The sequence below is a fragment of the Camelus bactrianus genome, chromosome 7, assembly GCF_048773025.1.
Source record: "Camelus bactrianus isolate YW-2024 breed Bactrian camel chromosome 7, ASM4877302v1, whole genome shotgun sequence".
Classification (NCBI taxonomy): Eukaryota; Metazoa; Chordata; class Mammalia; order Artiodactyla; family Camelidae; genus Camelus; species Camelus bactrianus.
The window spans coordinates 2,623,238-2,638,559 of NC_133545.1; the positions used below are offsets into that span (position 1 = coordinate 2,623,238).

General features: G+C 60.5%; 1 protein-coding gene across 4 annotated transcripts in view; it reads right to left on the bottom strand.

Moving 5' to 3' along the window:
- DPP6 (dipeptidyl peptidase like 6) overlaps window positions 1–15,322 on the bottom strand; it is an 846,122-nt gene that overhangs the window by 12,181 nt on the left and 818,619 nt on the right. For all 4 annotated transcript variants that reach the window (XM_074366690.1, XM_074366691.1, XM_074366689.1 and 1 more), the window contains exons 18-20: window positions 8,645–8,743; window positions 4,684–4,753; window positions 2,732–2,926 (exon numbers count right to left, since the gene is read on the bottom strand). In XM_074366690.1, the coding sequence (XP_074222791.1) occupies window positions 2,732–2,926; window positions 4,684–4,753; window positions 8,645–8,743 (364 nt within the window). The remainder of the gene's footprint in view (window positions 1–2,731; window positions 2,927–4,683; window positions 4,754–8,644; window positions 8,744–15,322) is intronic.

Here is a 15,322-nt window from a genome sequence, read left to right on the forward strand (position 1 = left end):
GAGTCCCTGGGCAGGTGGGCTGACACCCGGACGCGGCTGTGCTGATCACATGGTGTGACATGTGTGCTCAGGGGAGGGAGCTGGGACACAGCCCCGAGGGGACCAGTGGCAGGGCCTTGAGCTGGAGAGGATGTTAGAAGCCTTGTGGGTGGGGGTCTGCGAGAAGACCCTGGAGGAGAAGGGGGTCTTGTGGGCCCACGTGGAGCCTTCGGACAGAGGGCAGGGGTGAGCCCTCCTTCCTTTCTTCAGGAGAGCCCGGCCTGCTGTTGGCTGATGGGCACCGGTGGTCATGCCTTCCCACCTTCCAGGGTGGCTCAAGCTGACCCGGCAGTGACTGGCATGGGGTCCTCCACTGGCCCCTGGGCTCTGGGCTTTCCGTCGTCCTGACAGAGACGCTCAGAGCCCAGCTGCTGTCAGAGGCCCTCCTGCCAAGGTCAGATGGCCCTGCGGCCTGATGGTTCTGCCGCTGCTGTGCTCCGGCCCCCGCAGTCTGCACAAACACGCCTTCTGCACATGTACCTGCGTCTTGGCACCGAGTCCTGGAGACCCACACTGACGCAGGTGTCCCAGACTACACGGCTGCTCTCAGTGCCATCAGAGCCGGGAGGCTCACAGCCGAGGACTTCATGTGGCAAGAAGGAGTGGCTGGGGGAGACACGTGGTCGGTAAGTCTGTCCTGCTCCGGGCGGTGGGCGGGCACGGGGTTGTGAGGGTCACAGAACACACCTCCGGCTCGACTGGTCCAACCTCGCATTCACTCACTCACAAACCTTGCTGGCTCTGCCGCAGAAACTCCTCCTCCGGGGCGTGGCGCTGCCTCTCACGCTCAGACTCCCACAGCTGGGGCCGCCGCCGCCCAGGGGACCCTGCCCTGCCACGCCTCTGTAGACATGCACGTCATCCATCTCTCCCTAAAGCATCCGGTGTGAATGTCTCCTGCCAGGACCCGGGCCCACAAAACTTGCCATACTGCCACCAGGAGTATGGTTTTGAAAATAAAGGTGACCTTGCCACCTCCTTGCTAAAAGTCCTGTGCTGGGACTCTGCCGCTTACAGGGCAAGCAGCAGCTGCTTCGGACGGTGTGGGAATGCCTCCTGATCTGGCCCTGCCCTGCCCCTCCATGCCACACAGGCTGCCTTGTCGGTGTGCTTTGCACAGGCTGTGTCTTTACATTACCTCCGCCTTTGCTCACAATGTTTTTTCCATACACCTCTCATTTTCTGCTGGCAAATCCCTGTTAATCCTCTGTGGCGAGGTCTTTGCCAAAAGCCACCTCCTCCCAGAAGCCCCCCAGGCAGGACTGTTTGCAGCTGCAGCCTGTGCTCCAAGTGCTAGTGTAGCGTTTCCTGTGTCCAGTCCATCCGTTCACATGACTGTCTCTTCTTTTGCACGGCGCTGGGCCTGGGAGGGGCTGTGCTCGGGTCAGCTGTGATGGAAGTGGGCTCTGGGCCAGAAGCAGGAGGGGGAGTTGGGAGAACCACACACGGGGCAGTCCCCCATCTTCTCAGTCTGCTGGCTTTCTGAATAAAGTCCTTCCTCCTTGCCCCAACACCCCGTCTCTCGATTTATTGGCCTGTCGTGCGGCGAGCAGTACCAGCTTGCACGCGGTAACACCAGATCCTGAATCAAGGAGAGTTTCCTGCCGCCCGAGACGTCTGGGTCCCGGCCCCCCGAGGAGGTCTGCGCCTTCGCTGCCGGCTTGCACTCTTGCTCCTGGAGGCTTCAGTGGCTTGAAAGGTGACATTATTTACTGTTTTTCTGGAACAGGTCCTGCCCTGTTTCTGAACAGATGGCTGGCCAATCCCTTATTTTTAGAAACACAGCGAGTGTGAGACAGCCTGGCGCCCTCTCGGCCCCCAGCTCAGAGGGGGACAGCCAGCGGCGGCCAGCCGCCTGCAGGTTGCCCGGAGGACGCCGTGTCCTCCGCCAGGGCCTGGGGTCCAGCGTCGCGCACCCTATCCACGATGAAGATGGCAGTCGTGTTTTCTGCCCCACCTGCCCCTCCAAGAACGAGTCTGCGCTCTCCCGGGAAAAGGCACGTGTGGCCCTACAATCCCTGTACTGTAAACTGTGAAAACTGCATTTTGACTAAGGTGTCCGCAGGCCAGCTGGCCTGAGACAGGTTCTCAGTGTCTTTCTTTCCAGGGCAACAATGAAATTCAATATTAATTGTGAGCATCCGCCCCTTGCACTAAGACTTTCTGTTCTCGGGGACTCTCTCCTGGTCCTGCTGCCTCAGGGATGAGGCTGTGAAGAAACCGTGGGTCAAAACGTGCCCATCCCCCACCTGCCACCTGCAAGGGCGGAGGGTCCCCTTCTCAGGGACGGCAACCCCTGCAGGGCTCCAGCCCCACTCCCGTCCTTGTTCTTCCTTCCGTCCCCCCTCCCTCCTCCCTCTCACCCAGTGGGCAACGGGCAAAGATGTGCGGACGCCGGCCAAGGTCTGTCCAAGCAACTGAGGAGCCGCGAAGGCCCACCTCGCGGTCTCTGCACCTGTTTCAGGCAGTAAATGGACAAGCCTCGAGGCTCTGTGCACGCTGGCGTGAAAACTCCGCAGGAGCGGCACCAGCGGGAGCTCACTCCGGAGCGGCCCAGAGAACGCTGTAAGTCCGAGCGAGTCGCAGGCAAAATGTGCACACGGACAAGAAACGCGCCCCCCACTTAGGAAGCACGCCCACCCCGCCTTTCTCGCTTCTCTGCCCCCTGTCCCCTCCCCGGGCGGGGCCTCACCGCACAGCCTCCAGCTGGTCCTTCTCCTCCAGGGTGCCCAGCCTCCGCCGCACTTCATGCAGGAGCTTGGTCCCTTGGAAGCCGCTGCCCCGGCCGTCACACTTGACCACCACGGCCCCGTGACTGCTCACCATCACCGTCTCCCAGGTCACCTCAAACCGCTCGGACACGCTCTGGCTCCCCGGGGTGCCGTCCCTGCAACAGACAGGCCAGGCCTGGGCACGCTGTGCGGGGCAGCGGCTGGCCCAGCAGACACCGGGTCCTGAGGAGTCTCCCCACCCCCGGAGGGACTTGCCCCCGCCTCCTGGAGGGTGCCGGGACCCTGGGCTGCCACGCCCGCCCCCATGGCCCATCTCATCACCAGCATCACCCACACACCAGGGGGTGATGGGGAAAGTGAGTGTTCCGAGGGCCACGCCGGGCACAAGGGCACGGGGACAGTCACTGAAGGGCATCTTCTCGGTGGGAGACACTCCAACAAGTGCTCCCACATCTCCTCTCGGTGTCCCTCACCACATGGCCCGGCTCCTCCCACCCTTCCTGGGTTCTCCTAGGCTTGGCTGCTCCTCGGTCCCTATCACGTGAGTGACCAGGTATCTTGCTCCTTTTAGCAGTGCCCTTGGTCTGAAGGAATTCTCTCTGGTCAGCTCAGAAGCAGAGCGCACAGCGGATCTGGCTGGCTTTCTGTCGCATCTCCTCGAAGAGGAGGCAGCCTGCACCACACTCCCCCTGCCACAGGCAGAGTATCAGCCAAGCTCCCAGCTGAGTGGCTTCTGTTGGTCCCCTGTCTTCCCTGCTCGCCCTCTGGGCACATACATGACTCTGTCAGCTACAGTCACACGTGGAAGTCGGCCAGCGCTGCGGACAGGGCCCTTGTAAACAGAGATGTCCCATCCCCACCAAAGGAGCACGTTCAGAAGCCTCCCCCTGGCCCAGTGGTGCCAGTGAATGCTTAGCGACCTCCAGGCAGTGAGGACAGAGGGTTGGGCACAGGATGGGGGTGGGAGACCGGGGTCTCAGCGCTCTGTTCCTGAGGGACACCGGGCACCGGGCGGGTCACACAGGACATTTACTCGGGTGAGTGATGTCGCTGCGTCCCTGAAGCAACCCCAGTATGGCCTCTGCTCTCTCCTGCCCCCCTTGCAGGTAGATACGGGGATGCGCCCCCAGAGGCCAAGCGCCGGCTCCACCTCCCCGGCCCTGAAAGGACAGACGGACGGAAGGCCCACGAGCTCAAACATCTGTGTCTGCAGGGCGTCACCGCTGAGCCCGCTTCCCCGTGCCCGCCATGCCCGTTGACCTCCCATAGCGCTCAGGGCGGGGGTCGGGCGTGAACTGCCCGGGAGAGCACACGCTCACACACACTCTTTCACAGTCACTTACAATCACATACACACACGCTCACACACACACTCACAATCATATACACACATGCCCACACACTCGCACACTCACACACACACTCACACAAGCCCTCATCAGGACACCGACAGAGGTGCTTAGTAAGCTCTTAAAAGTGGGTATCGAAATCCAAATCCAAGGCTATTAATCAGCAGGAGGCCAATATGAGATCGCTGTGTCGGTGATGGATGGGGGCCCGAGGCCAGACGCCCGCCACGCCCAACTCCATTTCCTGGGGGCCCCGGGCCCGCCGCAAGCCTCTGCGGGCGTCTGCCCCGCTGGGTGAGGTCTGACGCCTGTCCCCAGGCCCGCTGACCGGCCACCGCAGCACGACCCGCAGAATCTGACTACAGACCTGCTTTGGCTGCTGCAAAGCCCCTGAGGGCGACTGGGGTGAGGGGGACACAGCCCTGCCTTCCTCTAACGTCTGGGGCCACGGGCAGTCATAGAAAGGACGAGCTAAACTGTTTTGAGCTTTGCGCTTGCGGCAAGAAGACCACACTCCCGCTCGTCACCTTCTGAGCCTGAGCCTTTCCCGCTGAGATACTCACACCACCAGCAGCAAGGGGTAGTGCGCGGTGTCGGAGAAGACCGCTGGCTTGAGGATCTGAACCGGCAAGTCTAGGTGGAGAGAGAACACAGGCCGCACGTTAGGGGGGCAGGTCGGCCAGGAAGGAGGGGGCAGGAGGGCGCTGGCCGTGGGGGGCCCTTCCCGGGGAGGGCCCGGGGCCTGGGAGACAGGCGCTCTGGAGGGGGCGCGGCTGGGCCTCCCCTCCAGACAGAGTGACTCAGGCTCAGGCTGCACTTGGACAAAGCACCTCATCTCTTCAAGGCTTAGTTTCTCCATCTGCAGCTTAAATGCAGTCTTGCAAACAGGTGTGCGTTGACAAACAGAAACGCGTGGGCCACCCTGAGCGCCTGCTGAGGACAGCACTCCAGGCAAGGAGAAAAGCAGCCCCCAGGGCAGCGTGCGGCTCTCTCTGCGAGGTGGCGGGGGGGGGGCGTAGGGGGGCACTGCTGCCACACTGAGTGAGTGGGGAGGGCTGCTGGGGGCTGTGGGGACGGGGAGAGGAAGAGACTGCGGGCAGGGGGCAGGGTGAGGCGGGGGCAGCAGCCCAGAGGGACAGGCTGAGAGCTGTGGGGACCCTCCGTGCAGAGCCGGGGCGGGAGGGCCTCACTGCGTGTGGGCTGAAGCGGGGCGGGCACCCCAGGGCCTTCAGATCTGGCCGTTGGCAACCTGCGTCTCCTCGGGTAGGGAGGAGGGCGCTTCCCTCACCGCTTTCTTCTGTGCCTCCCCAAACAAGCCTTCTGGCCAAGTTAGAAATTGTTTATTGACATTAACCACAGCCCAGATTAGCAATTAAATTGGAATTAGTGGCTTTTTTCCGTGCAATTACTACAGATACACCCCAGGCTGGGGGATGGCTTAGCAGACAGCGCTGACCAGGGTCTCATTACTGATTCTGGATGAATGTTAATGGCTTGCAAATTAGATCAATAGCCCAGGGACAGGAGACTTTATCACTGAAATATCCATAAAACATGGTCTGGGCTTTCTGCCACTGATGAGCCCACGGGCAGACCTTGGCCGCCAGCAGGCTGAATACATTCAGAGAGGTTCCTGGAGATGGACTGCTGCCCTACGGAAAGCCGGGGCCTCTGGTAGCATTAAATGAAAAACAAAGCATAACAAAACAAAAACAGGTCGGTGGTGCAACATCCATCAGCTTCTCGGGGACACAGCAGTGCGATGTGCAGACTCAGCCCTGCGCACAGCTGCACCTTCAGCCCCGTCTACCTGCCAAGTAAACCTCTTGATGGGAAGGAAACTCCGGTGGCCAGGAGGGGTGGGGGGGAGTGGGTCACTTGTTTCTAAAGGTCTTTCCTGCGTTTTTTGGGGGAGGGGGGAGACATGCACCCCATAGTGCTTCAGGATTTGGGAACCTGCACGGAGTGAGCTGGGGTGCTGAGTGGATTGGAGGAGGGGCCCTGGGCTGGGGGGTGGGAAGGGATCTTGTAAAGGAACCATAGTTGGCCTCAAAGACTGTGGAAGAAAATGAGGAGGGAGGGTGCAGAGAGACGGGCTGGTGGGGGCGGGGCAGGGCGGGGAGAGGGCATCTGACCAGGGAGGTCGCTGGCTTCCCGGAGCGCGACCTGTGCAGCATGGGGGCCTGTGCAAGGGCCCCCGGCTGGGCGTGAAGCTCTGCTGCGTGCTAAGCCCCCCTTTTTCATTTCGCTGGGACCCTGCACGTCACAGAGCCTCGTGAGGTCTGCAGACAGAGACAAAGGCGGGGGGGGGCACGGGGGAGTTGCTTGCTTGCCTGTTCACCCCTCCCCCCTCCTTCCCTCCCTCCCTCCCTCCACCCACTGTCCATCCAAAGTCATCTTGTTCTCCTGCCTCTTGGTTCCTCCTTGTAAATGGAAGGCACAAAGACGAGTATCCAGTTGACCTGAGGCTCTCGTGCGTCTGGCTCTGTCTGAGTCACAGGGTTCCAAGTTTCGTGCGGCAGTTTGTCCCAGTCACGGACGCCATACGTGCGGGCAGCCCAGCCTGGACCTATTTCCTTGGAACGTGCCGTCTCAGCGATCGGGCTCCCCATAGCAGGATACCCCTGGGCCGCCAGAGCAGCTCTCCTTGCAGGAAACGGCCCCACAGGGAAGCGGGTGGCACTTCAGGTGAACAAGCTGTTGTTCAGCTGCATCCATCAGAGGCCAGCATCGTCCACAGCAGAGGCGTCCCCTCCCCGCCTGCGGGAGCGGGTTTCAGGCCTGGCTGACTCAGGGTTGCTGGTTTCTGCCCCAGTGAAACCCGGCGCGGGCTCCGACGGGGCCGCTCGCCACGTCTTCCTGGAGGCGTTGCCCTCTCCTTCTCATTCCGTCGAGCTGGGGCTCCTGAGGGCCCCGTGAGCCCTCATTTTCTGCCTGAACCCGCGTCCCTCCTGCCCCTCACCTTCTGTTCCGTGGTTCCCCCCGGGCCCTGAGGACGGGCGTCTGCAGACGTCCCAGTTTCTGTCTTGCTCTTCTTAATCTATAGCTTCTCTTTTGATCGTGATTGACGTGCTGCAAGTCAGTCGAGCGGGGTTCTGCTCCCTGGACACTCGACGCTGCCTGTGGTTCCAGTGTGTCCTGCGGGATCTGAGTGCATCCCACGGAAGTCGAGAGAAACCCAAACCCCGGAGAGACGGTGGGGCTGAGGCCCCTCTGGGCATGACCACATTTCTCGTCACGGCCTCCACTCCTGCTTTCCCGGAGTTTACTTCTTCTCCTGCCTTCGGACCCTTCCGTATTCATTTCCCACAACACCCCCTTCATCCGAGTGACCACACGTGGACCATTTTAAGAGAAAGTCCCTGCATCTGTGGGGCCGGGAGAGGGGGATTTCCAGCACATCCTGTTTCCTGACATTTCTGACTGTCGGAGGGGAGCACATAACCCTGCCCGCGTCCCCAGCGATGTTTAGAGACGGCCCAACACAGTGACTCCACGCGGCCCAGCTACAGGGCCCGGTGACGGTCCTGGACTGTGGGGCCCCGGTTCCGGCTGGACGGGGACAATCCCGAGGCTGGAGCAGTGTCAGCCCCCCGACACCCCACAACGAACGACGCTCGCCCCTCCCGCACTGACCCTGCTCTCCCTCCTCCGGACCGACTCCCCAGAGGCTCCTAGGCCAACTGAAAGCGACGCCGGGAAGCCCACCAGGTCCCTCCTCCCTGGGAAGCTCCCCGGGACCCCAGGCCCCGCTCCCGCTCGCCACTGCGCTCCTGGGCCGTACACCTCCTGTGTGGACGGGGTCTGATTTTGTTCCACGTGGCGAGCCTAGGTTCCTGCCCCAGGGACTCACAGTCTGTTGTGTGGCTGTCTTCTCCAACAAGGAGTGTGGATAGTGCTCCAGGGCCCACGGTCCCGCGTGGTGAGCCGGTGTCCGGCTGAAGGGACGGGTAGACAAAGAGCTCCCAGGGATGGTCTGGGGCGGCAAACACGGGCTCAGGCCACTAAGCCCTCGTCAGTCTCAGCGCTGTCCCGTCCATCCCTGGGGACCTGCTGACTCAGCTCAGAGGCGGAAGCCTGTTTACCAGCCGCAGGGACGAAGGGTAGATGGTTCCTGAGCGGACGACTCAAAGATGACTTTGCGGTTTGAAATCTAAGTTATTTGAAACCAGTCAACAAACAGAAGGGCAGTGTGGAGGGAGACCCAGCACAGGGGAAGGTGGGAGATGGGTTTGGGGCGTTCTGCATTTGGGGTTTGCACGAGCAGATGTCTGGTGGGCAGGGAGGCACCAGGGTGGGCTGGGGGGGGGGCAGAGGAGGAGGCCTCCAGGGCTCTGCCTCCCTCTGGAGACGGGAGCCCGATTCCAGCCAGCGCTCTGGGGTCCCCAGAGCCGAGCTGTCAGCCCCGAGCCCCCCGCTCGCTGCCCTGCAGAGGACGCAGCCTGCGCTGGGGCCGGGGGCCCCTGGAGCACAGCCGTCAGGGCCGGGCCGTTCTCCGTTCAGAGGAGGGAGCGTGGCACTTACTGTAATCGTCAATCTCGATTTTCTTGTATTCTACTCTAGGCATCTGGCGGTCGTTCACGGCTTTCTGCACATGTTCGTTTGTTTCTAGGTCAAACATTTCTGAAAGAAAAAAAATGACACATCTAGCATCAGCAACCACTTACTGAAGCCCCGAGTGCTCGAGTGCCGCCTGTCACTCAAGCCCGCCTCGGCCCTGCAGGGGACACATGCTTCTTCCCCTGCAGGAACCAAGGAAGGCAGAGCCGAGATGGCGTGCTGGGTCACGGGACGAGGGGAGAGACAGTGCAGATCAGGCGGGTGGCCGGCGCGCCTGCCCCCAGCGATGTTCGCCACCCACGGCCTTACCCATGGCCTTTCCCACGGACACGGGTCGGTTTGGGCATGTCTGATCTCCAGACTGCTGGTTTGGGGAAGCAAGCTTCACGTATCTGTCAGACCAAGGGGCTTTCCAAACAGAGCGGCCACAACACCAGCATGGAAAGGACAGCAGAAGCTGGAGTGGGACCTGGTGACACCTTCTGGGAAAGTGGACGGATTCAGATCTCTGTCCTAACCGTAAGGTGGTCTGGCTTTGGAGACCTGGGTGTGGACGGTCGCTGGAGCTGACAGTGGGCCCCAGGAGCCGCATCTGCAGAGCGGGGGCCCTGGCCCTTCTCGCTCCGAGTCAGACAGGCGGCTCCATCCTGATCTGCACCTTAGACGCACTGGCTCTTCGCTCCTGAGGCTGTAACAACGCACAAAGGCCCCCAGTGTCCCTCTCCCCGCATCAGCCCACGCCACTGCTCTCCTGCGGAGATGGCCCCCCGCCTTGCTCCACCGTCCAACACGGAACAGGACCCGTTCGGCTTCTCCTTTCTCACCGCCACCCTACCTGTGGGGACAACTTGTGGTTCATTTGAAAGGAAATTCTGTCTTCAAGGGGCTCGACCTTTGGCTGGACAAGTCACTCTGAAACATTCCCCAACATTTTAAAGAATAAATGAATCTCACAACCATCCCCCATGAGAAGTGCCTTTAGGAACGGGTGCTGTGAGGTGTGTGCGCCTTGAGGCCCTGCCGGTGAGTCACCACTCAGGGTTTTACCTGTCAGGCCACCTGCCCTACCAACATGGCTCAAGGACTCGGGGACGGCTTCTGAGCAGGACCAGAGTCAGGTGAAAGTCCCCAGGGCTTGGGACAAGCAAATAAACAAAACAGAGAATGTTTTACAAGTTGCTGGACACGGCTTTGGATGTATCGCTTTGATGAACACGTGAGGGGAGAAACGGTGAAACTAGCTTTCACGTGGGCAGAGTTTTAAAAATCTGAAGTTGGACCCCCCCCCCACATCACACAAGAAGTGGTGTCCTTTGTACCAAGCTGGAAAGGACAGCTGCGCCTGCAAGGGACGTGCATGAGGTCCAAGCAGACTGGACCTCAACTCCGAGACCAGGAGACGCGGCCCAGAGACGGCACCCTCTGCCTGGCGGTCACATGTGTGTCAGGGAGGGGACGCCCGACCCCAGCGTGGTGTGCACGCCCCTCTGCCTGCCGGCACGCCTAACGAGCAGAGACAGCACGCGCTTCCCTGAGTCCAAATGCCCTCCACCTTTAACACAGCATTCCAGGCACACACAGTAGTGAAGAGAAGTTGGCTTATGAAATAGTGACTGTTTATTCTCCATGTTCCATTCATATTTATGGGGTGGGAAGACTAGAAGGGAGCTGCACAAGATAATGAAAAGAATAGCATTTTTCAAGCTCTTCGCTACCTCAGGGCCCTTGCACTTGCTGTCCTATGTATGTTGCTGGCTCCCTCTCCTCCATCAAGTCAAAGTCACCTCCTCAAAAGGAAGCCCTGACCACCCACCTGAAGTACCCCTCCCCAGGTACACTTAACAACTCCAAGCGATTTGGTCATTTGGCTAGCTGCCTCCCCTCCAGCGCCCATCCAAGGCACAGGCATTCAGTCCCATCCCAGGGACAAAATGTGCTAGTTTCCAGGAACATGCGTAGATCTGTTTATGGAAATCTGATTCATATCTTGGAAATGACTCATCTTCACAGTGGTTGAGGTTGGGTTTTGCCCCGTCTTTCCTGTTTCCACATGCCCCCTCCTTCACAGCCCCAAGAAGGTCTCTGATGGAGAAGAACCTAGAAAAGACTGAGAGGCCCTCCTGGGTGTTTCAGGAAGCCTGAGGCTCTCAGAGGGTCCCGGTGTTGGACCTCTTGGTGGGTAAGAGTTGAAGCAACTGAGGGCTGATTATGAACCAGTGCTTCCCGCAGAAGGCAAACCAAAATGAAACCAAAATACATATTCACTAAGTTGAGAGAAAAGTTTCCAGTGCTGGAAGGACTAATGAGACACCAAGTTACGATTCAGTTAATTCCGGGAACTGAGGAAATGCACTGATGCTACCCAAACGCAGGTGTATCGCAGGAGCCAGAGGATGGATCTTATGGGGCTTCAGGAAGCCTCAGCCCCCCAGGCTGCGGTCTGGCCCTGCCTCTCTGCCTGCCTACGAGGTAAGCCGGGTAGAGACAGGTAAGGGGCCCAGGGTGCGCGGCCATGGGTCCGAGTAGAGAAAAGGAAATCTGCCAGGATGAGGGGTCAGCAGAAGCACCGGAGGAACGTCTTCACTGCCGAGGGCGGGGCCTGTGCCGTCGGGGAGGCGGCGCTGAGCCTCTGCTTCCGGGGGCCGGGCAGGGCTCCAGGTGGGCCGGCCCAACGCCCGCACTTCAGTGAAAGAGAAAAGAACAGCCTCTTGAGGTTGGCCACGACTCGCTCTTCTCTCCCCGCATGGCCTTGGGACTCGCTGTTTCTGACAGCGGTGATCTCGCCTGCTGGTCCTGCAGGAGAGACTCCACGCTGCGGCCGCTGTGCTCTGCCGCGCCCTGCGAGCCGGGCGGGCCTGGAGTTAACGCAGACTTGCCACCAAACACGGCTTGGCCACTTCCCGGACCTTGGAGCCGCGGCTTCGGGCAGGAGCGCACATCACGCCCTAATCGCACGTGGCCTCCACAGACAGCGTCTGAATAGCGAGTCCCTCTGCACTGATATTCCACCCTCCGCAGAATGGCACCAAGGCAGCAGACTATTAAATTTAGTTAAATATTAGATTTCTCATTGAATGATTGCCCACACAACTGGTTTTATCAGCAGAGAGCTGGCTGCCCCACAGGGGAGTCGAGTTAAGCCATTTTATTTGTTCCCATAATTGCATTCCAGGAGGGGAGCAGCTCGGCAGAGGAAATAAGAAAAGACTGGCTTGTTCCCCTAGGGTTCTTCTTTTGACTTTGGGGCCGTGGGGACCTCCAGTCTGGAGCATACAAAGGGCCACTCCTTAATTAAATGTGAGCCCCTCTAATATTTGGTGGAATTAGCTATTATCAGATCCGGACACAGTGAGGCTGCAGGCTCACGGGGGCCGCCTTCCTGGCTGTGCCCCGGTGGGCGGACGCTGCGTGGCTGTTCTGAGACATTGCTGGTTCCAGTCATCGGTGGAATGGCCACTGGGCTGAATTTTGGGGAATTAGTGATGAGAAGCCAAGAGGCAGCTGACCCAAAGGAAAGCACTTCTGTCTGCGCCCTTTCTCCCGTTTCTGCAGGAGGTGGGAGGTGGGACTGAACCTGCACAGGGACACGTGGGCTGGGCAGCCCTGCCCTGCCGCCTGGGTCAGCCCGCCCGCCTGGGTTTCCGGTGCCTCTCGTGCTCCAGTCCTCTCTGGTTGTATTTCAGACAGCTTCCTTTTGTGCGCCTGTCCCCGCGGTGCCAGGACCCTGTCCTCCCAGTTCAGGGACTGTGACATCCCTGACACTGCCCCAGGGCTGCGCGGCTCAGACTGGATCCAGGCTTTCCAGATGCCCCCCTCAGCTGGAGACCGCCCTTCTCCGAACTCCCAACTGTCAGAGTCAGAGTCATACGGTTTGGGTAATAACTGTTCTTTTCGCTGTGTCCATCTTTCTCTCCAGGTGGATTCTAGGCAGCGTGGAGGCAGGGTGATGTAAGTGCATTCACTCTGGTCCTTTGTGGTATTGGCCGTATGGGCAGGCAAGCAGGGGTCGTGCAGAGGGGCTGTGTGCAGCGTGGACGGACGCGGCCCCTGCCCCGTCACCTCTGTTCCCACTCAGGAAGGGGCAGCAGTGGCACTGAGCCGCGGACCTGCTGGCAGCCCTGCCGAGTCCCAGGAGACGGCGGGGGCTGAGGGAGGCGCCCCCGAGGGGCGAAAAGTGCCGTGTGCTTCGTTCTCTCCACACTCTACGTTAGTCAAATGCCAGCTTGCCCCGAACCGCCTGTGTTTTGGCTGAGAAGGAGCCGTCTGTAAACCTGATCATCACTCAGTTCCTTCAGAAGGGCTGCCTGTGTGCGGGGCCTCAGGACCCAGGAGACTCTTCAGACACACGGGCACTGAGGGCTTGGCGAACCAGCCACACACCTGCTGACACCTCCTGGCATCTCCCGGCCTGTCGTCCCTCCTACCTGTCCTCAGGAGCCTGACGGGACAGGTGATGCACCTCAGGGGGGCGTGTCACTCGGAGGAAGACGGGGAGGGGCAGGGGTGGCTCCCAGGCAGAGAGCCGTGTGAGAAGGGGCCGGGCGCACCCAGCCCGCGCCTGGCGTCATCTCAAAAAAGAACCGCTGTGGCTCCACCCGGCCGTGGGAGGCGGTCCCCCAGCTGAAGAAGGTAGCAGACAGAGGCCTGGGCTGGAGTTCCGGGGCAGGAGCCGCCCCGGGCGGCCCACGAGCAGCTGCCGGGCGCTATGGGCGCCGTCCATACGCCCCCGCACCGCCCCACCCCGGCCACTTTGTCCTGCAGGCGGCACTGGAGGGGGGAGTCGGGGGCTCACAGCCCCACCCGGAACTGTGTCCGCACCCCCGAGGTCATGCCCCTTCCACACTCACCTCAAAGCCAGCAACTATTAACGTGGGTGTGTTGTTTCTCGACCCCGTCACCTGAGCTGTCTGAATGCTTTGGTCCCAACCATAATTACGTTCTTGAGGCGGCGGCTTCTAAATAATTCCGAGGCACGTCTATGACCCCCGCAGGCTCTGGCTGTAGACAAGATTTTCTAAAGGGAAAGAAGTCAAGTATTCCGGGGGCGGCTCTGGGTCAGGGGGCTGAAGTCTGCCCTGCTCTGAAATTTGAAATGACTGTTTCAGAGTTCGGTGTCCCTCCTCTGCTGCCCAGGCTGGGCGCAAGGCCGAGCTCCTGCCTCACAGGCTGTGACGAGGGGACATGAGATCAGACACGGAGAATCTACAGCCGCACAGCCACGACCAGGGCTCTGTGGTGCGGCCGCGCTCACTGCTGCTGCCACCATCACTCCCCAGGCCTCCAGTCTTCCTCCGGGCCCCCAACCAGTCTTGTCTCCCTGAGATATTCAGGACGCAGCCCCATGTAGGACCAGCACACGTGGGCCTGGCGGGGCCCGGACCTCACAGGACCACAGGCAGGGCCGTCCGTGCAGGTGGGGACGAACACCATCTGCCTACATGACGCTCCTGGAATTTTTCCAGCGGGGCCCCGTGGCCAGCCAGGCCTGAGCGTGACTTTTCACCCATGAAGAGCAGAGCCAATGTGCATACACCTGAGGCCCGAAGGCTGGTCTGAGAGCCATCTGGTCCTGCAGGCGACGCACCCTGATCCGATGCGGGCAGAGGCGCCAGGAGGCTTCGATGGGCCCATCGCACCTCAGCCAGGCCCGGGCCCTGGGCGCTGACAGCACCCCTCACCCGAGAGGGGCCCACCCAGTCTGACAGACAAACCAAAACCTGAGGGCATTCTGTTCCGGGGGGATGAAGCTGGGGACGAGACAGGCCAGGAGGCCCCGTGGGCCAAAATCAGACGGGTCAGAAGTTAAACACACAAAGGAAACCCCCGCAGGCTTCCCAGCGCCGATGCCCAGAGGCTGGCTCAGCTCTGGGTTTGACTTGCTATCAGGACCTGCAACTTCCAGCTCTAATTTCCCAGGTGGCTCAGGCTTGGGGTCCAGGGTGGGGTCTGCCGCTCAGACCACTATGTGCAAGTCAGAGTCTCCTTGAGACCCAGCCCGGTGACTGGCACCTGCCCGGCATGCGGTCCACGGCCAGGCTGAATGACTGAAGAATGAACATTCTAGTTAGACTTTTAAACCCCTGAGCTCACTGGAGCATCCCCTGTGCGACCGACTTCTCGCTGTTTTCCGTCTCTCCCTTCCTCCCTCTTCCTCTTCCCGCTTCTTCCCGCTTTCTCCTCTTGTTGAGATCATCTGCTCCTGAACAGTCAGAATTCCAGAAGCAGCAGTCTGAGCGGTCAGTACTCTCACCACTTGAACCTCGATTCTCTTTCCTGGGGACGGGGCTGAGGCTGCATGTGCTTCCTCGCGGGGTCACGGGCGGGGGGCGAGGACGGAGGTGAACGGGCTTCGTCACGCACCAGCTGACTGTAACCATGGTGATCGTAACCCCTGGAAGTGGGGTGCCAAGGCCTTGGGGTCTGGCACCTGCCACACACACAGAGGGTGGGGATTTCAGGTTATTCCCAGATAGGGGAGCCGGGGGGCGCTCCGCTGAGGGCTGACAACCAGGCAGGACCGACCTACATAGTCTTTGCAGAAGACGATGAACTGGGAGAAAGAACAGGCCTCGCCCCGTGAACTGTGTGACGTGGAGCAGAGACCGCAGCCCCGGGGGCGCCGGTTTCCAGTCTTTAAAACAA